The sequence below is a fragment of the Polypterus senegalus genome, chromosome 7, assembly GCF_016835505.1.
Source record: "Polypterus senegalus isolate Bchr_013 chromosome 7, ASM1683550v1, whole genome shotgun sequence".
Taxonomy (NCBI): Eukaryota; Metazoa; Chordata; class Cladistia; order Polypteriformes; family Polypteridae; genus Polypterus; species Polypterus senegalus.
This window is the reverse complement of record NC_053160.1, coordinates 70,815,750-70,838,176: the sequence shown is the minus strand read 5'-3', so window position 1 is coordinate 70,838,176 and position 22,427 is coordinate 70,815,750. Positions and strand designations below refer to the sequence as shown.

The following is a 22,427-nucleotide window of genomic DNA, read 5'->3' as shown; positions in this document are numbered from 1 at the left end:
ACAGAAAGTAAAGCATTTTAATACACATAAACTAATATATTCAAAGCTTTTCAGAAAAAAATATTTCTAATAGAACATTCATTCATTAAACATTAATGTTTATTCTGGTTTTTAAAAGTCTATATATCCATCTTACTTTTTTCCACCTTTGTTGATGAAGGTCTTGGAAGCAACAGACTAAGCTAATCAAACCAAACCTACCCAACCTCAGCAGCAGAAGTACTAAGATCTGTAACACTATGCCATTAACCGTTGGTATAGTAGTCTTATTTTTATGCTGAACCTACTGCACATTGCATTTTTGGATTTGTCATTAGTAGCCATATCATTTTTCACTCTTGGCAAATGCATTGAAGGTTCATGAAATTTACATTTTTGTCTCTGGTGGTAAAAAATTAATGCAGTTACTGCATCTTTCTTCAATCTGTCCCGAAGTTGTTTGCATACTTGAATAGAACTGTGAGGTAAAACAAGTACTGTCTGGGGAAATTAAAAACCATATTCAATTATGAGACTCGGGAGAATATGAGGCACTCATGTTAAGATTTAAGTATTACATGTGCTTCTTATACAAAGAATTATATTGGTATTGTGCTTGACATCAGACATGGGATGCTATCTCTGTTGGAATTGTCCCTGGTTCTTTACCTGGCTGGAAGGACAAAGTAGTGAGTTGCTAGAAAGAAAGTCTGGGTGCTCCCTGCCTCAGCCAGGAGGCTGGCATGTGATGCCTACATGGAAACAGAAGTGAGTACACTGGCATCCTGGGGAGGCAGAGAGGGCAGTATAACAGAAGGATGGGGAGACAGCCATATAGGACTGTAAGCTCCCCAACACATTAGATTGTAGCATTCCTAGGCCGAAGTACCCAAATGCACGCCTGCAAGACATGCTGGAAACTGCAGTCCCATTGGGCAGTCCTGCTAGGTTTCATGGGTGCCAATAGGGGGAGCTGCAGGACCTGGCTGTCCCTACTTCATGGGGCTTCTGCCTGACCTGGACGTGCTTTGCACAGGCAAAAGTTTGGGCATTGGAAATACTCACGGATCCTGCATAAAATGAGCCGCTCTGCCTTACCCATGGTGTTGGGAGTTGGGTGCTGAGGAAGAACAAAGCTAGCCTGGAAGGAATAGGCGAAGAGAGAGAATTGTACTTTGTGCTGTGAAGAAGAAAGAAACCTCTGAAAGTTACTTTGTTAAATAAATACATTTACTTGAACTGGGACTTGTGCAAAATTAAACTTGAACTAGTAGTGTCATTTTATGAAAGACATCAATAATTATGACTAAGAGTGAAATCACTGCACCCAAATATTTTTAGTTAAAGGCCTTCCATGAGTTCACCTCACCAAGAAAACATAATGCAGACTGAGAAATATTTCAGTACATTATATAAATGTTACAGTATGCACACTTCATATTTCAGCAGTCGCAAAATAAGGAGAAAGAGTTATTTCATAACTGGAGTTGTGAAATTCAAACATATTTTTTTTCCTTTTCAAGGTTATATTACAACTTTTTGCAATTTTCTTTGTCAGAGATTTTTTGCAAGTGACCTTCACGGCCTCTTTAGTTTAAAATATAAAGTAGTCTGACATCTGATAAAGATAAACCTACTGTTTGATAAACATTTAAAATCCTCAATCATATCTTCTTACCTACGGATTGCCAGTGGTGTTTCTCCAATTAAAAAGGTGGTTCTTCCGGACCTGTGAACTTTTCTCTCATTATTGATCACAGGGTGCTCTAGATGAACAAGTTCTGTGCTAGAAGTAATTTCCTGTGATATGTGTTTTGTTGTATGAGGCTTAGCAGGTTGCTCTGAGAAATTCTATAAAAAACAAAACAAAACAAAACAAAAAAAAAACCAACAAAAAATAAGTTCACCCCATGATTTAGTTCTCATTTTGCAGACAATGCTTTCTGGGATCAAACCGATTCCTTGTGACCCAAACTGGAGAAGAAAGTTAGAAAACGGATATATGAATTTTTCATGTCTTAAACAAATAATCTAGATTTTTAAAAATCTAAACTGCCATGGTTAGTAAAAATATCTGATACATCCATCTACTGCCATATGCAATTATTCATCCATCTATTAATATATTAAACAATACCTTGAATATGCTATTCATTATTTCTTATAAACTTAATTCAGATGGTTCAAAATTGATGGCCATCTTACAAGAGATATATACGTAAGAACTGTCCACAACATTTCTGTTGTAATGAGATATAGACTTTGACTTAAATATTCCAAAATAAGAAACATTTTTAATTAATCAATTCCTTAGCAGTGTTGAAGGACATGTATGAACAATCAGGCCAGCCATTGCCATCAGAGTGAAGCAGATGGCTAGGTTCTTCAGACACACAAAGCCATAATCAAATACATGTTTTGAAATTAGTTTACAAATACATTTCAAAGACTCTGAGGAACCACAAAACTGAGCTAGACTGTCCAAGTTGAGAATAGTCATCAATTATTCACACTAGTGGTCATCCTGTCAAAATCTAGCCAAGAGCACACCATACATTTTTGTACAATGTCACAAAGCACCCTTTAACACATGGTACACTGATCTGTAGACCATTTCTGCAATTGCTAAGATAAGTACTCACAACAAAGATTGGGAAAAGAAATAGTTTCCATGGAGTGTTGCAAATTGAAACCACAAGTCAATATTTGTTCACCTCAGGTTGCCTAAATACACCCAAATTATCTTCATAACTTTTGGGAAAATGTTCTATGGACAGGTAACAGAAAAGGAATATTTTTTGTTTAATATACTGTATGTCTGATAAAGTCTGCAGGAAAGCTAACAGATTTTCCATTGTATGAACCTCATACCAATGGACAGGCATGATGGTGGTAGTGTCATGGTTTGGGGATGTTTTTCCACATTAGAATGAGATAACCTGTCATTTTTGAAGGAACGATGCATTTTGCTTTGTATCTGTCAGGTATTTTCCAAATGCAGCTGGGCCATGCATTAAACAAATGACCCAAAACACAGTAAAAATTATAAAGGAGAATGAATGAAGAAAGTAAAACTTACAAAAAAAATTTTGCAAAATGATCCAAAGTCTAAAATAGATGAGTAATTCTCAATCCTTCACTTTTTTCTCTTCACTTTCCTTCAAGTATTTAATCAAACCAAATACTGCACAATAAATACACACAGGTGTAAATGGAAACAAGCTAAATGGAGAAATGCTGGCTTCTTTTGTCATTTGCATCTTATTGCTAATAAGGAGAAATTTAAAACAGATAATACAGCTGTTTAAGACTAAAATAAGCACGAGGGGTTGAAAATCTTATTATTATGCAACCGGGTTGGAACAAAAACCTGCAGCCACTGCGGCTCTCCAGGAACAACTTTGCCCACCCCGTGTTAAAGTATATATTGTCTGTGTGTGAATAAACCTTTAAGAATGTTTTAAAAAGGAAGACAAAGTATCACAACCAAATCTTCAAATTTCTATTTCTATAAAGACATAAAAGAAGGAAAAAGTCACAATAATGTACAACAAACTATATACAGTATATAATTACGTATAAGGAATTATATATCTAACATATGGTATTTGCTTTAAACGAATTACAAGATTTGAAGTCTATTTATTTAACTATGTTAAAAACTCATCATCAAAATTAATGGTCAAGGTCTTCTGTCTTATCTGATAATGTACACAATCCATATGTGATGGCTTTAGCCAGCAAAATAAGAACTAAGTGTAAAAATAAACACATGTAGCAATTAAGGATTTAGTACCTTAATTTTATAGTTCAGGATTATGTCCAAAGTACATTTAATATTTTGAATCATGCAGAGCTGACTAATTTCACTGAAGCTCAAGTTAAAAACATAATTGCATAAAGCTGGGACTTCATAATTATCTCAGACCACACACAAACAAATTATACAGTAAAAGAAAATATCTACAATAAACTATTACAACTAGTCTTAACTTCTAAATCACTGTCTGTGAACCACAGCACAAGCCTTCTTTATGTGCTATAAAATCAGAACAGACAAAAATAATTTTTAATGTAGATTAAGTAAATAAATGCACAGTGTAATGCATACACTAGTAACTTTAATCCCCTTTCTTAAACAGTAATAATTTTCTGTGGAATAAAAGACTGTTAAGTACATCAGCACCTTCATACTGCATCTAAACTTCCTTTGCAATAGCTGTTTTAAGAAAATGGGTACACACAAGTCTTTAAAAAATAGTTGAGTAGTCATTCACAATGATGAAAAGGAGTTATAATAACCAAGCCTGTTCCAACTCTGCTTTAAAACAGACAGTTTTTAAGTAATCAACAGAAGATGAGACACATGTGTAAATTGTTTGCTTCAACTTTTAGGCTTAATTTACTTTCATTACTGCAGAACATCTGTAGGTTGTAACTTCTTAGTTGGCCCTTGAAGAATGCCCATTTCTAATATTCTGATATTTGCTTTTTTCAGTTTTTGCTAACCTAAACTAAATTTAACAACAACAACAACATTTATTAACACAGCTAAAATAATGAAGGAGTGGCTTCACAACAACTCTGTGACTGTTCTTGAATGGCCCAGCCAGAGCCCTGACTTAAACCCAATTGAGCATCTCTGGAGAGACCTATAAATGGCTGTCCACCAACGTTTACCATCCAACCTGACAGAACTGGAGAGGATCTGCAAGAAGGAATGGCAGAGGATCCCCAAATCCAGGTGTGAAAAACTTGTTGCATCTTTCCCATGAAGACCCATGGCTGTATTAGCTCAAAAGGGTGCTTCTACTAAATACTGAGGAAAGGGTCTGAATACTTAGGACCATGTGATATTTCAGTTTTGCTTTTTTAATAAATCTGCAACAATTTCAAAAATTATTTTTTTTGTCTGTTAATATGGTGCGCTCTGTGTACATTAATGAGGAAAAAAATTAATTTAAATGATTTTAGCAAATGGCTGCAATATAACAAAGAGTGAAAAATTGAAGGGGGTCTGAATACTTTCCGTACCCACTGTATATCTTACTGGGCATATACAAACCAATATTTATGTTTCCAAGCCAATCTATTATATCCAATTTTTATGTATCAGAACAGATCTATATGAAACTATTGCATATATATAGAAACCAATGCACCTCAACAAATATGCTATACTATACATTTCCCTAAATGACTCTGCATTATTGTTATGTATATTACATACATACACAATACCTTTACAAAGCATATTTGTTAATGGCAATTTGTCACCACTGAAACCATGTCTTGATGTCACACTGTACTCTTCACAAATTGACAGCATTTTCAAATTGTACCTCTTCTGCATCACTGTGAACAAGATTTGCAGGCATTTGAGTATACTGATCCAATTCAAATACATCCCGCAGGGCTGAGCGACTCATCCAATTCTCTGCTTTGCTTGATCCAACAATGCGCTGATTTGAATGGGTATAGATAACCCCCTGGACACCATCTAGAATAGAATAATAAAGTACTGAAATTTTAACTGCTCCAGAATAAGTACATGAAGTTCTACATTTTAAATTAATTTACTTGGCTCATTTTACCTATTTGTAGGTATTATTTTAAGCAATACTGACATACTTTCGGGAGTATTTAATATTTCATCATTTTAACCAGAAAAACATAGGTAGAGTTTACAAGTAAGTTTTGTATGTGTCATTTACATGGAAACAAAACCCAACTGTTTGAAATGCTAGAATTTCTTTAAAGAACTTGAGTTATGCTTAGCTGCAGGTATTTTAATGATGCACTATTACAAAGGAGTTCTTTTGTTAATTAAATTGTTTTGTTACACCTTTACTTCAATATTTGTGGTTTGGTTTTTAGTAAGTTTTGCTCAAAACTATTAGTTCTTTAAAATTATCTTCATTTTTTAACATAAAATATAAAGTCTCTAATGAAACTCTGTAACATAAACACTTCAATGACTATTTTGACTTCCTAAATTCTAATGTACTGACAAATCAATATTGTTTAAATTTATAACTATAAACTATTTCAGTAAAAATAATGACATGCCAACTTTTATAATGTTCAGGGGTAATTTGTCTGTTATCCATATATCAGCATTGGTTTCATTTGGGTACACTGGTTTGCTCACTTAAGCCAAAAAATGTTGTTAGGTTGTTTGGAAACTGGCCTAGTTTGAGTCAAGTTGGATCTGAGTTTGAGTTTTCCCTGTCACAGTTTAGCATCTATTTTATTCAAGGGTTATTGATTCCTGCCAAGTGTCCAATGCTGCCAGGATATGCTATGGCTTCTTGCAACACTGTAATGGAAAACATGAATTCAGGAAATGGGTGAATGGATAATACATACTGTATGATGGTGTTCAAGGCCACAATTACAACAAGTAATATGCCAAAAGACTGCAGCCAATTCTGTAAAATATGGTTTGGAAAGCAAGAAGAAATCCAAGGCTCAAAGTTCCAAATCTGTGAGATCCTGAAGACTCATCAAAGCATTAAGTCTTAAAAATTGAAATTTGTTACTGACTGCATGAATATTGCATTTTTGGTTAAATTAGAACTAGCACAAGAAGACATGGTAAGGATATTTCAAGCGCCAACTCCCCCCTCCCCCCCCAAATATAATTGTGGCCGAAAACTATACTTTACTGAATTAACATGCTTGACTAAGGAAAGATGGGGCACATGTTGACAACTGTTAAAACTGACTGAACAATGACCTCAAGAATGGAATGGGAAATAAAAATATGTATAAAAAAAAATATGTATTTTGATGGGCATTTTGCTCTCTACCATGAAGACTCCAGAGACTCAAGACTCAAAAGAATTCAGAAATAGATTTTATAGACTAACAAACTGTACAGGGAACATAACATTAATGATTAAAAGTGGCTATTTCCTACTTTACCTAAACCAAACATTTAAAGGGAAATCCAGAGATAGCAAACCACCAAAGAAAATCAAGAAAAGTAACATGTGTAGCGCTACTTATTTATAAGAAATTGCCAGATATTTATTATTAAGTTCAAAAACAAGCCTCTTCTTGGTGACTGAAATAAATGTGAATAGTAAAAACAACAATTTGGTCCTCTTGACTTCGCTGATATATAATGCATTATTTTACATGGATGCCGCATATATGCTATATTTGTGTTAAAACATACTTAGAAGTTTGAAATATGCACCAAAACAATTTTCAGTTAAATCATTTTGTATAACTTTTACACAAATTTAATGTAAGTCTGAATAATAAAAGACTGAAAGTTTTGTAGAATTTTTACATATTGCTGACTTTCAGTTTGGCTCTTCATACTAGTTTAAATGACAGCTCTGGTTCAACTCTGGTGGAAAATTTAAGAACCCTGGTTCAACAAACCCAGATAAAAAGGGTCATACAAGACTAGTTCTATAAAATGGTTAACAAATTTTAGCTGGTGAAATTGTCACAAATATTTTTTCTCATAATCACAGGGAAATTTTCATCACATGAATTGATAAAGGCACACCCGACCAAAGGAAAAACAAACTCTTCACCCAGTATCACTCTATGAACAAAGCTTGATATCATAAACTGGCACAGAACCTCACAATATTTAAATATCCACAGGGCCTCTATCATGTAGATGACCTTTATACCTGACCAACCTTAAAAAATGCTTTTTGCAAGGTCACTTGCTTTGTCTGACAAAACACCTTCAGAGGGACTGCTAAGCATGGTAGGTAATAAGTGGCATTTTTTTTAAATTTGGGGATGCTTTGCTGTTACTGAGTATTCTACCACAGAAAATCAGGCACCATTTTTTCCATAACTTGATGAAACATTCATTAACATTACAAAGGAAGTGTCTGAGAGGCAGTTATTTTAGGTAATTTAAGTAAGCAGAAACCTAATTTGCTGAGGCACTGAGGTACATTTTGGACATTGCATTCTTTTGCATATACAATTAATGAAACAATTATCAAAAATGTTAAGTGCTGGCTCAATAATTCTCATCTATTATTAAAGACTACATTAAATTTCAAAAATAGGCAAATATTCATAAAATACAAAAAAAAGCAAACTCTGTAATCTATATGACACAAAATATTTTTTATACTCAAACTAGAAAACATCTGAGGCCTCATGTATAATGCTGTGAGTAGAAGTCAAACTAAAACATGGCAAAACACGAACAAAAGTTGAAATGTGTGTATGCATAAAAAATTCAGATGCACAAAACCGTGCGTAAGCCAACTTCCATGCACTTCTGCTTCATAAGTCCCGGTCCCGGCCGCCTCATCCCAACTCCTCCCAGAATTTTGCATACTTGATTATGTAAATCAATATAAATATTCCTGTCAGTTGAGTGTTTGTTAAAAGACAACGGCAAAAGCATGTATAAAAAAAGAACTTCACCAAATGCAAAGTGGAGATCATACTCAGTGAAGTGGTAGCAAGGAAAAATACACTTAGGCAGTGATATGAGCAACAAAAGGAACTTAATGGAATAACTCTCAAAAGTTCAAGTTCAGAAAGTTGCACTATGCCTGAAATTAAAAAGTGGTCAGATGTCAATGTCGACATGAAAATGCAAGTTGTAGCCCCACCGTCTGAGTGTCATACGTTAGCACATTAGGGCATAGAGAAAAGAAAAAAAAATAGGGACACAGTCAAGGGAAAAAATAGGCTGAAATGTCCAGTTTAATCTCATAAGTTTATTTTGTCATTAAAGTGGAATGTCGTAAACATCTTAAAATTGATGTTTAATTTACTAGAGTTTCTCAAATCCCATTATAACTAAAGTAGTATGTTAAATGCTTTATATTCTATGTGTGTGAATCACTGCGTGCTTCTTAAATGAGCTTTCTCTTTCGCAGACAGGAGCACACAGGCACTAGTTGCCACACAGAATACATTACATTCATGATATTACAGTTCTCTGAACATTTTAGAATACTAAGATGTATACTTGATAACATTTTCATGATGAAATACATTAAAGCATGTATTAAACGTGGGGGCACAAAGACACCATGATAGCGATGAGCTAGCGCCTCGTCCAGGGATTCTTATTGCCTCCCCCATCCAGGGATTGCTCATGTCTCCCACAAGATGCTTGCTGGGACCCATGCCACTACTAATTGCAGCAGTACTGTGTCTGTCAAATGTACCAACCCCCAATTCCTGTCCTTCCATTTTCTTTCTCCACATAACCAATCGCCACAATATAAGCACTGTAATTAATGTAAAACCAGCTGTAAGCTTAGAACGCAGATTCTTCAAAACTTTTAAGGAAAATTTTAAAATCTTCATAATACATGTTTAATTATTCCATCCATCTATTCATACAGCAGGCATACAGCTCGAGACAGGAACAATCCCAGAAGTGGGCACCAGCTCATCACTACTGCTGCTTCACCGCGCCCCCACATTTAATTATTAACAGTATACATTATTTAAATGAAGTTAACAATTTATCTGTAAAATATAATATACATACTTTAATGCATTTCATCATAAAAATGACATCAAGTATACATCCTAGTATTCTAACAGCACACAGCACCATGAGGATAGCTCTTGGAAATCTAAATCAAATTACAAGCCAGTCATCATCATCTGTAAATATGTGCTCTGTTCTTTTGAATTCAATCAATTTCTTTCATTGTCATTGTATGGTACAATGAGATTCAATATACAAACCCTTCATGGTCTTATTTTCCTAAAAATGACTAGGGGGATTTGCCCCCTGCTCACTTCACTCACCAACCCCAAGGCCTGCGCTAGCCTCTTTGCGGATCTGGCACTCGTGTATGGGGATGCGGATGTACAATTTAAACAGATTGTTATTTTCATGGGAATTGTTACATATGCATAATAGAACTATTTTACATTACAGCAAGTAATTAACCATATAAAAAAATAGTAAAACGCAATAATTTGAAAGTAAATTGTTTTATGTTGCATTAAGAGTTATTCGTTGCATAATACGATTTTGTTCTGTATGGCTTTGAAATTAACACACAAATACTTAAACTTACATCTTTACTGTAAAACCTCAGTAAAAACAATTTTTTGAATTAAATTTTCATCAATATTGCATTGAATTTTGATTCTGTGTTTGGACTTTCATCGTGACAATGCAACGTATAACTGCCCGTGACTGAATTTTGTATCTCTTTTTAAATAAAACAACTTTTTCGAATGTGTGGCTGAGATTTGTTAATTGTCTTTGCAAAAGCTATTCTAATGGGAAACTGTTAACATTTTAATACGAATGGCATATCAAGATCTCCTTCGTTGCATAATGTTATGTGCAGATGATATACTACATTACCTTTCATGGATACATCCTTTTTTCTACAGTAATTTGTGCAGTGGAAGACCGGACGGTGTTAATGGTTGTAGATATTCTTCGGGATAGCATAAGTTGATGTTTTCATCTTCCACACAATCACCACCAACTGTCTAACGATACGCATTTAACCAATTTGCCATGTTACAAATTGTCATTTTTGTGGCTAATTCGTTTGACTTCATCATTTCTTAGTGCTAGGATTGCCTGTGTATTAATTTTGAATATGGTTGAGAGGAGGGCGTGATTTGAAAAAATCTCATGGCCAAAGTCTCGTCTAGCGGGACTTGAAAAAAATCTCTTGAAAAAAGTCTTGTCTCGTCCCAGGATTTATTTATATAATAGAGAGCTATAGCAATAATAATAATACAATAAAAAACATTGAAAAATGTATAGTATGAAAACTTAAGTACAATATACATGTACATATAGTATGTAATGTTTCATAAAGTTTCTCAGGTTGTGCAATATTACATTTGTAGCACAAATTTACAGTGAGGTAATTGGAATTATAAGTACAAACAGTTCTACTGGGATCACTTGAAGGACTGATTGAGTTTGTTTATAGCTCTTGAGATGAAACTGTTTATGGGCCTCGATGTTCGCGCACGTAAAGTTCTAAATTCTTTTCTGGATGGAAGAAGTTCAAATAGACTGTGTCCATGGCTAAGTGGAATTTATGCAAATGCTGATGGCTTCCCTGAGGCGGCGTGTACTATAAATGCCCTCCAGGGCTTTCTGATCAGCTGCTGTACAGGTGTGATTCCACATACAGATACAATGGGTTAAAATGCTATTAGTGGTGCACTGAGAGTAACAATGCTAAAGCAGCTATGGTATTTGGAAAATTTTGGCCATTGCATGTCCGATTATATGGTTACAGAATGATTACAATCAGATGCCTTAAATTTGTAAACAATATGCAATTAATTTTGATGTATTTGATAAATCCCACGTCACTAATGTGAGTCTGAAAAATGGGAGACCACATAGAAACAGTAGCACTGCTTTGACGCTGGGTGCTGCCAGACTGCAAAACTAAGCAGAAACTTGTGTATGCATGGAATGAAAATGTGCGTGGCTTTAGTTTTTATGCATTTAAAAGTGTGTGTGGAAATGGTCGTATGCAACATTTTTGTGCTTACACACATTTATACATGAGGCCCCTGGAGATAAAATATTTTAACTAACCAGTTTACTATTGGCCTTTAACAAAGAACTACAGATATATTTTAATTATTTATTTCATTGTGCTACTACTTTTACTTACCTAAAAAGCTGTCCAATGATCCCTGTTTTTCAGCTACTTGATTATGTTCTTCTTTTTGTATAAATATTTCCTTATTCTTAAATGATGACCTGGAACTTAAGTAACACTGTTTCCGCTTTCTTTCAGCTTTACTGAATTTGACTTTTTTAACAGAAATATCTTCTTCTGAAGAAGAGAAAGAACTGATCCTCTGCCAATCAGTTTCAGGTCCCTTCTCAAAGACATTAAATGCAATATTTCTTTTTGGCTCTTGGGAAAGTGACATGCACTGTTGGGCTCCTGGGTCTTTGAGTTTTGCTTTACTGTGGGTAATCTTTTCTTTTTTAGACATAGCAACATAATCAGATTCTTCACCACTATCAGATTCAGTTATATTGCACATTTTTGCAGTCTTCATTTCCAGGTTTTCATTTAAATGTTGGAGGGTATCACTGGTGCTTTTGTGTTTTCTTGGTTTGAAAGATAGTAAGCCAGGATTCCCACAGGAGTACAATTTGTTTTTTGCCTCATTTTTCATTTTTTCAGTTAACTGAGAGGTTACTTTCCTGCATGTTTTATTTTTTCTCTTTCCGTTTGTGTTAAAATTTGTCTTTGAACTAACAGAGCTTGCCTTAGAAGGACTACTATGGCTTTCTTCATAGTCTGCACAATTGTAATTCTTTTTACTTTTAGGTCTGTAATTTGTAGATTGTATCATGTTAACTGGCTTCAGGTTTAGATCAGAACTCTGTCCTGTATTTTTTTTCTTTTTATCTGCTGGTAATATATTATTTTCAGAAGATGACTGGGTCTCAGAACTTTCAATGTCCATATTGTAAGAATATTCCAGTGCTATTTTAGCATCAAGAAACTCTGAAAGGCCACACTGAATCAGACTCAAAAGACCAGAAGTTTCATTCTTTTCAGTTCTGTATTTACTTCCCTTTTGCTCTTCCTCACTGTCACTGCTGAAATCTAGTATTTCTTTTGCGAAGTTATTTGTAGCCTTTTGAGCACTTAATCTTCTTTCAGGATTGTCTTCCAGCGCTGATGTCTAAAAAAATAATTATTAAATGAAATTCTTATTAAATGTTACTATGGACTAAAAGAAGATTAAAATGACAGAAAATTGTTTATTTTGACATTGGGAATGTATTGTTACAGCATAACAGTTCATATTAAAAGTACTGAATGGATACATATGTGTAAAAATCTTCTGTCATGCAGAAAATTATGATCATTTTCATGGGGACTGAATACTTTTGCACGCCACTGTAGTTATCAATTTTCTACTGTCATAGCAGTTTACATTCATGAAGGCTGAGGCATACATTAAATGTATCAATTACATTTTAATGGTTAAACATGATTTGTAATCTGAAGATGAATGTATGTACCTTGGTCATTAACTAAATACAGCTGGGTCTCAAACTACACAATTTCATAGTATGCAGTTTGCTTCAAATATAAGTGACATCCCTCTCCAGGAATCATCAACTTATCATGGTGGAGAGGTCCGAGTGCCCTGTGACCCTGGGAGCTATGTTGTCCAGAGCAGAAGCTCCTAGTAGGGCCTCCCAAGACAAACTGGTCCAGGGAAGGGGTCAGACAAAGAGTGATTCATGGCCCCTAATAATGCATCTCCATCAGATAAAAGGAGTATCCTGCCCCAGAATGGGGTTACCAGGGCTTCTTCTTGTATCCTGGCCTGGGAGAAGTGCCCGCAGGTGAGCTCCTTACGGCCAGGCCTACCATGGGCCCCAGTCGAGCTCAGCCCAAAAACGTAATGTGGGATTGCCCTCCTGCAGGAGGAATAAGGGCCTGATGCAATGTGACTTGAGCAGCACTTGACTGGAACCCAGACACACAAACTGACTCATGGGGAGAAGGTGCTGGAGTTGGTGGGTGAGGTGGAGAGCAACCAACTAGATATAGTTGGGCTTGCATCCACCTATGCTCTTGGTTGTGGAACCAAACCCTTCATCTTAACTCTGGAATTACCTAGGGACATAGACTCTGACTATCACATATGCCTATGCACCAAATGTCAAATCGGAGTACAAGGCCTTACTGGAGTCACTGGAGGGGATCCTGGAAATAATCCCAGATTGGGACTCCATAGTTCTACTGGGTGATTTCAAACACCCACATGGGTAACGATGGAGACAACTGGAGAGGCGTTATTTGGAGGAATGGTATTCTTAATCTAAATCAGAGTGGTGTTTTTTTACTTGACTTCTGTGCTAGGTGTGATTTGTCAATAACGAACACCATGTTCAAACATAAGGTGGCTCATAAGTGTACCTTGTACCAGAGCATCTTAGGCCAAATATCTAAGAGATATTTCATAATTGTATCATCAGATTTAACATGGAGTCCGAATGGGCCTCGTTCAAATCCCCCATTGCGGAAGCAACTGCAAAGAGCAGCAGCCGGTAGGCCAAAGGTGCCTCTCAAGGTGGTAACCCAAGGACCCAATGGTAGACAACAGAGGTAAGTGATGCCATCAGGCTGAAAAAGGAGATCTTCCGTGTATGATTAGCACGGGAGACTTCCCAAAGCAGCCGAGACATACCAATGGGCAAAAAGGGCTGCAGCCTTGGCGGTCAGTTTAAGCAAAAACCCAGTGTGGGAGGAATTCGGGGAGACCATGGAAAGCAACTGTCAATCGGGCTCAAAGAGGGTCTGGCAAACCTTCAGACGACTCAGAAAGGGAAGGCAGGGATTCACCCAGGCTGTTCTCAGCAAGGATGGAAGAGTGCTGATCCAAACTGAGGATGTTGTCTGGTGGTGGAAGAAAGCTCCTCAACCCAATGGAAATGTCCTCTGTGGAGGAGGCAGAGCAAGAAGCTAATGAGGGATCAATGCCCATTTCCCTAAGGGAGGTCACTGAGGTAGTTAACACTAGAATTACAAAATCTTACGAAAAAACTCGTAAATCCAGCCCACCTTAAATCCGCTCGCACCTCTCCATCAGTGTCTTCTGTCTTGTAAATGTGTCGATAAGCCCAAGCAGCCTGCTATACCTTCCCACCCACAGCTGCAAAAACCTCTCCCAGCTGAAGCCTTGCTTATCAGAGAGTCAGGTACCTGATAGGCTAAAAAATATATCATATTTTGGAACACTTGCATTTCATGTGTTCCGAATCTAGAAAGATCTACTGTCTATGTAAGTGTAGGATGACAGAAATATTGAACACATACCTAAAAGAAAAAATTTTGATATGACGTGTATAACATGTGTGAAGACTGAAGTCCAAATATCAAATAAGCACTTTCACAAGAGGTACAAGTATAACAGAACAAGTGCGCTTTTATTCAAGACTATAACTGAAGAAAAAGAAATCGGGTTAGTGTGGCTTGTTATCAAGACTTCTTTGGTAGTACAGCGGTAAGAACTGTTGACTTCTATTCAAAAGGTCGCAGGTTCGAGTCTTCAAGTGTTCCAAAATAAAAGTTTTGAGTAGTGAGTTGCTATTGTTACTATTATACAATAAAAACATACATTTGATTTGAGTCTGCAACAGCCAGTGTAAATGTATGGTACTTGTAAAGGTTAGCATAAAGGCAAAAGATGGCACAGTTTCGATGTAGGATGAGGTCTGGCGTCATCCTGCCAGTCAGTCTGCCCCACACCTGTCCTTCAAAGAAAAAGCACGGAGCTCTCCAACGTATCATGCAAACTCCTGTTTGTGATTCGTAACATCAATGTAGTTATTGTGGTCAAAAACTGCAATACATCAAATCCATAAATAAATAATCCATAAAAACTGTGTCTGTGTGGAGGTTAGAAATATCCAAGAAATAAACTATTCCATTAAAACAAGGTTAAAATCCAAGAGACAGTTAAAAAATGAGCCCAATGCTGGCTTCTTCAGCCCCAGGCTCCTCGCCCTGAGCCTCGTCTGCGACCACCTGCCTTCATCCAACTTTATCACAGGCTTTCTCGATCCAGCCTCTTGCTCTTTCTTTTTATTCTGCTTTTCTTTAACCCCCATTTCTCCTTTCTTTTCATTTTTTTACCCCCCGCTGTGCAAGATTCTCTTATATTGGATTGATTGGGTGCAGGTGTAAACCCTCTGCCCACTCCAAGGTGTGAATGCGGCACCAGACTTATCTTCTTGCTTTTGCACGCGAGTGCATGACCAGCCGAGCACCTCAATCAACCCCAGAGTAGTGCCATTATGTGCTCATCTTCTACCATTCCGAGCCTGCACGCCAACGGGACCTAATTATTTATTTAAAAAGTGCCTGATGCCACAGACCTCTTATCACAGATTCAAGCCGTGCGATACACAAGCAGCTTTCAGATGATGTGTGAGAGAAACACACACACATATGAATTTGGAAAACTGGCCCTTCAAAAACAAGACTGATCTTGTTTTTTCCATGCTTGGTTTTACTACACTTCCACTGCTACCCTCCATGCTGTGAGACTTCACTCCCATCTCTTCCCCCTCACTGTGTTATCCTCTATTTTGTTCAGAGCCCGCCCGTGCCAATTCTAAATCTCTCACTGCTTATTTGGGGTATACGGTTACCCCACACTCTCCCCACCCACCTCTTTCCAGCTTCTGTCATCTAAATGTGACAGTTTGGTTTGAAAAGCAAGTTATAAGACATTCTTTGTGGATCGATTGTGATGATATGCAAACTGAAGTGATCACAACTATCTGTAATATTCTATTTAATGCTTCCCAGCCTCAGTATCTCAAAGCACTTCATCATGATTGGAGTGAGTGCCCCAAGTATGTAGTTATTCTGTCTACTTTTTTTTCTTAGGCATAGTGATAATTGTTGTCCCTTTGAAGAAGATGTGGACCACGCTTTCTCTCAGACAAATACTAAAGATGCTACTGAAAAACACAGCTTATTGGCTGTCTGGCATCGCCACCTTTGGCAGAAATAGCTTCTTGTGCGAGTCTCTTGTAATTGTCTATTTGTTTTCTACAAATGATTATGGAATAACATTTGGCACACTCCTACCCCTGTTAGAACTCCTACACCAATGTGTTGTTTCAGGGGTTTCCTGCATGAAAATCTCATTTAAATGCTCATCCTCAAAGCATTTCAACTATCATCAAGTATGAAAATGAATATATTGCATAGTGTAATTTGTTTTTAACATGAGATACTTAATGCTTCTTTTAAAGAACTCACAGTATGTACTGTTAACTTTAAAATGAAAACTATGCTTGTAGAGGAATGTGAATTTTATCAGTTTATATTTCATAATCTTTAAATTATTAAGAATGATTTTAGGCAATGTTTTACTTTGTTATAGCTGTATGTTTGAGCCATGTTTTTTTTTTTTTATTTTGTTTTGCTCTTGATCGTTTATTCTCAGTAAAGTAGCTTGTCTAACCACAGAAAGAGGACGTGGACTGAAGGCAGTTATACAAAGAGGGTTTTTTTTCTTCATTCAGGCACCTTTTTCAGAGAGAAAGGTAAAAATTTTAAACTGCTAAATTATAAGAAAGGCCAAGGTCTAACGGTCATTTTCTGAACTTTCCATAAGTGTAACAAACAGTAAAGCTAAAAATCCAATGGTTACTTTCATGGGCACACATCTAGTGCACATGTACTGACATGGTCTGTCAAAATGACAGAGGACAGAGAGGGGCTAGGGGTGTTTACCATGGCACTGGCAAGCTTTAAAAACCCATCAGCTTAAAGTGAAAGTATCTATTAAATTAATTAAATTAAACAGAGGGAGAAACAGGAAAAACATTTTCACCAAGATGCAGCGATGTAACCGTAAGAGACTAAATGGCACACACATTGACTTGGACATGCTCCTTAAATAGCCAGTTTGTTTGGTCATTTGCCAGACATCCTTTTACTTTTAGTTACTTTCACTTTTTGGTATATTAAGAATATTTAATTTTGTTAAAGGCTATCCTGTCACCTAGGGTAAAAATTAATAAAGAGAAGATGGAGACATGAAGTAGAGCAGCAGTTACTTCTGGGTGCTGAATGGATCATTTAGTCTAAGCCTAAGTGTATTAAGGCTGTGGGCTGTGTCTTCTTCCAGGCCAGGTATAGTGCAAGGATAAATGAATAAGTTGGAGAGTAAGGACTCCATAACAAATTGAGTGGGTCTACATAACAAAGTTAGGATAGGGTCACAACAAAACCCTTCCATAATAAAAAAAGTGCTGCATAAAAATAATTTAACTTTAAGTTAATTTTTTGAACGATTCCATCTACATATACATCTTTCTGATTGAGAATATGTGAAAAACAATAATGTATCATATTTTACAGATATTGTCAAACTACAAAAAAAAGAGAGTACTCACTGTCTTCTGCCCCTGTGATAGACTTTCTTCTCTCATTTGTGTGACAGCTGTTAATATTCCTGCTTCCACTTGGCCATCTCTCTTAATAATCACAAAGAAAAGTAATCAATATAAAAAAGTAGTATTCTGGTTAAAAATAATATCATCTGGTTGACAATGTATAAATACGTTTTTTAAATAGGATTTATTATTATCTAAATTAAAACCGATTAGGTTGGAATCTTAAGAACTGAAAACTGAATAAAAGTTACAAATAACAGAAAAATATTGTTTAATTAGCTATTATTTCCAATATATTCCATGTATTCTCATAAAAATAGGATAATTATTATTAACAGACTGACTTGAAGCACCCACTAAACATTGCAGTACAAGCAAAATACTATATAGTCCATTATATAGTTGATTATATACAGTATGCAATTTTATACTTATATTATTATGATACAGAAAGGTCAAAGATTGTACCTGTAAAATGTTTCTAGTTAGACAGGTTCCATTGGTACTGAACTGAAAAAGGTTCTTAATGCCAAATAACTCTCCTCGATGGCCATCTGATCCTTGAACTGCATCAAAATACCGTTTCGCATTTTCCCTCCCAATAACTGCACATTGCAGCTGCTAAAATAATGACAAACAGAAGTATACTTTTAGAAACTTCTACTCAGGTGAACCAGACAAATAAACTGTATAGTATAAAAGACATTTACCAAGAATTTAACAGTCAAACAAATTTAGTAAAATTTTACATGATAGTTCAAACATAGTGTCACAATGAAAGTCTAATAAAAGATTTAAATTGAAGAATAAAGCAGTAGAGGATTGTTGCAATTATTGCATTCTTTGCTTGTTCGAAGTTAAATAAACCATGAAAAAGTACTTTATAAAGTTATTATTTGAAATCCTATGATAAATTATACTAATAACCTACCATATGTAAATGTACAGATCTAAGAAGAGACACTAGCAATTACTAATTTGGAAATGGAAAGAGTTAATCTGTCATACAAAGGATATATCTGAACAGTTTTGACTCACTTTGATTAATACAATAAAATTATTTTAAATTTGAGTAGAACATTGCAAAGACTTTGCATGTATTAATATAAATTAAATAATTACTGTACCTGCTTGTACACCTGACGAAGATAGATTATTTCTTCAACTGTGCCCAGTGAAATCAATCGAAAGACTTTCACATCTCTGCACTGACCAATTCGATAAGCTCTACAACCAGAAAAAAAAAGTAGTAAAAAAACATGCTTTTTCATTTGATAGATTATGCAATGATTCTGCCAATGTATTACCATGAAGACACTGAACTTCTATGCAGAAATCCCATTACAGCAAAGATTATTTTTTTTCTTTTTGTTTTTTTGTCAAACAAATAAATATTTTTTTCTGAGGGTTTCATAGTTTTTCATTAGCCTTCAAGTAGCAGCAGTAAGGTGTAATTCTTACTTGTATGTCCGATTAACATGCAACATGTCACCTGACAAGAAATATTTTCTTCAGGATTAAGACTGAAGACTGACACTTTTTAAACCCATTTATTAGACCCAATGAAAAGGAAACACAGGCATAGAGACCAAAATTTAAGTTAAAGTTTTAGTGTATGGACCTTTCTTGATATTATATAGAATCATTAGCTTCAGGTTTTAAATTTGTTTAATGAAACTCATATCTTTAAAGGTTTTCTCATTGGAGGCCAGTATTTTAAAAATGATTCTATTTGTTTTTACTCTACTTACATTGTGGCGGTTGGCCACACCCTGGCTAGGATGCCCTTAAGGACCGGGAAGAAAACATATTCAGGGCTACCCCCGGGGCTGCAGCAGTACTTCGGTCTCCTAGTTATTCTGTATAATGGAAAGGATTCCATGCCCAAGCTATTAGAGCTTTGTTGTCAAGAGCCTTGTACCTCTGGTACTGGCAACATTGGCAAATGACTCTAAAGCAGAGGTGTTGAACTCTGATGCCAGAGAGCCACAGTGGCTGCAAGTTCTTGCTTCAGCCACCTTCTTAATCAGAAACCAGATGGATGGATGGACTGACGGACGGACTTTATTCATCACCTCATGGAAATTCAGGTGTCCAGTAGCTTAAGCACATCAATAAAAAATATTACATATTATTAAAAAAGCCAAGGACAAACAAAACATAAATAAATTAATAGTAAAAAGTACAAATGGTCAATTGTTACTGTGTTGGAAGGTGGATTGATGACCAGGTCATGAATCACTTATGTTGACAACAGAGGTATAAAATTTCACAGCACTAGGGACAAATGATCTTCTAAACCTTTCCATTCTACAAGGCAGTGAGAGAAGATGACTGCAACATTTACTTCTCTGACCAGCCAAAAATGTTGTGGAGGGAGTGACTGCCATTGTCAAGGATGGCCTATACCTTCCACCCACTGCACCTTTCCACCACAATTCCCAGTGAGTCCAAAGTCCTACCCAGCACCAAGCCAGCCTTCTTCACCAATTTGTCCATACCTTAAATGTTCTTATCTGTCACAGTGGCAACAATTGCCTATGATAGAATGCAGACAGCATTTCACTACATACTGTACACTGAATGATCTGTCTTCTGAGGAAAAACAACCTGCTCTGCACCTTCCTGTAGAGGACATCTGTGTTCACAGACCAGTCCACTCTGTGATCAAGGTGGACACCTAGATATATATATATATAAGTCTGCACCACCTTAGTGTCCTTCTCTCGGATGTCAACAGGCTGAAGGGAGAGCTTAGACCTTTGGAAATCCACCACAATCATCCCCTTGGTCTTTGCTGTGTTCAGAACTAGGCAGCTCTTACTATTCCAGTCAGTGAAAACTCCAATCAGATCCCTATATTCCCCTTCCTGCCCATTCCTTATACACACCACAATAGCTGTATCATCAGAGTACTTAAGAATGCGGCAAAAGTCTGACTTGTATTTAAAGTCTGTTGTGTATAATGTGAACAGGAATGAGGCCAGGAAACTTCATTGTGGGGTGCCAACATTGCTCACTACTGTCCCAGAGACACGGTTCCCCAGTTTGACAAACTGCAGTCATCCACTCAGGTAGCTGTGAATGCAGGAGGTGGAAGTGGAATTCACACACATCACCTCCAGGTTATCTTTAAGACTGGAGGGTTGGATGGTGTTGAATGCATTCAAAAAAACAAAAAATATAATTCTCATTTAACAAACTACTTCAAAAGTAGCGAGTTTGGTGTAGCATGTAGACAACTTCATCCTCAACACCAATGTGCTCCTGGTATGCAAACTGTAAAGAACCAGTACATGCTGGAGTTATGGCCTGAGGTGATGCAAAAGCAGCCTCTCTAGTGTCTTCATGATGTAAGATCTGAAGGCCACCAGTCTGTACCCATTTATTTCAGTCGGTCAACCAACATTGGGACACTCCCACGTTGAAGACTCAGGTTGAACAATATCTATAGAGGCTCAGCAAGTTGATATACACACTCCAATAGTCTGGGGGACATACTATCCAGAACAGCTGCCTTTCCAGGGAATGGCCTCTTCAGCTGCATCATCACCTCATCTGTTGTGAAGAGCAGGGGAGTGGGATCCGATGTAGCAGATCTTGCATCAATGATGTCAGGGGGTGCAGTAACGTTGATGAGCACAATTTGCCACTGTAATGGTGGGAGAGGGAACACTTGACTGCTACTAATTGTTAGCATACTTTTTTTTTGCCTTAATTATAATAGACTTAATGGGCAGCTAAACAATAATTAGATGCAAAGCAAGCCAAAACATCTCCAGCTTACTCAGGGAGCTCAAATATCTTGGAAGGCAACCATTTTACTCTAATAAATCTTCTATTTAGATGATAATGAAACTCATTAATCCTTTGGCTTATTAGTTTTCTCATTTTGACAAGACAGCTATTTCCAAAACACTCAAATGTTTTGCAGGCAGAGGAATGTTTAATATTTCTTAGACCTTCATATTTTACTTTTCTAATATTTAATTGAAACAGACATAGTATGAAAGACACAGATGTAAATAGGATAGGTTAGTCTGGTCATCCATTGCTTTGCTTTGCATCTCATTACTCTTTGGCTGTTGAATAGAAACAATTAAAATTAAAATGTAAGTTAACTAAAATCAAGGCAACGTAATACAGTATGTTCAATTTGCTTTAGTAATTGGTTATTACTGGATAAAGTGTCTGTAGTATGACAAACCTGTTCTTAAGGAGGGAACAAAACAAACACTAATCCAAATGTTTGCTCTTATGACAGTTTTTTTTTTTTTTTTAAAGAACATACACACTACTGTAGGGCATAATAGAAATTAAGTATACAGTAATTTCTTGTATCTCTATAAAATCATTCAATTTAAAATATAGATCACCAACAGGAAAGCAGGTGATATATTAATTAGCAATAAATTGAACATTTTGTAATAAACTGCATCTAATTGCAAAATAAATGTAAAATTTATGGAGTTACCACTAAAAACATTTTAACAAAAACTCATCTAGGGAGAATTTCTATCAGTAGCACAATGCTCTGGTGTGC

The 22,427-nt window shown here is 36.2% G+C and overlaps 1 protein-coding gene across 7 annotated transcripts in view; it reads right to left on the bottom strand.

Moving 5' to 3' along the window:
* Positions 1-22,427, bottom strand: part of ercc6l2 (excision repair cross-complementation group 6-like 2) — a 79,020-nt gene that overhangs the window by 1,163 nt on the left and 55,430 nt on the right. For 2 of the 7 annotated variants that reach the window (XM_039758856.1, XM_039758861.1), the window contains 6 exons: positions 19,012-19,111; positions 18,353-18,505; positions 17,885-17,965; positions 11,604-12,636; positions 5,322-5,479; positions 1,658-1,830 (listed from right to left, as the gene is read on the bottom strand). In XM_039758856.1, the coding sequence (XP_039614790.1) occupies positions 1,658-1,830; positions 5,322-5,479; positions 11,604-12,636; positions 17,885-17,965; positions 18,353-18,505; positions 19,012-19,111 (1,698 nt within the window). Of the gene's footprint in view, positions 1-1,044; positions 1,160-1,657; positions 1,831-5,321; positions 5,480-11,603; positions 12,637-17,884; positions 17,966-18,352; positions 18,506-19,011; positions 19,112-22,427 lie in introns of those variants that run through there. The other 5 variants (XM_039758858.1, XM_039758860.1, XM_039758857.1 and 2 more) reach the window with 5 other exon arrangements.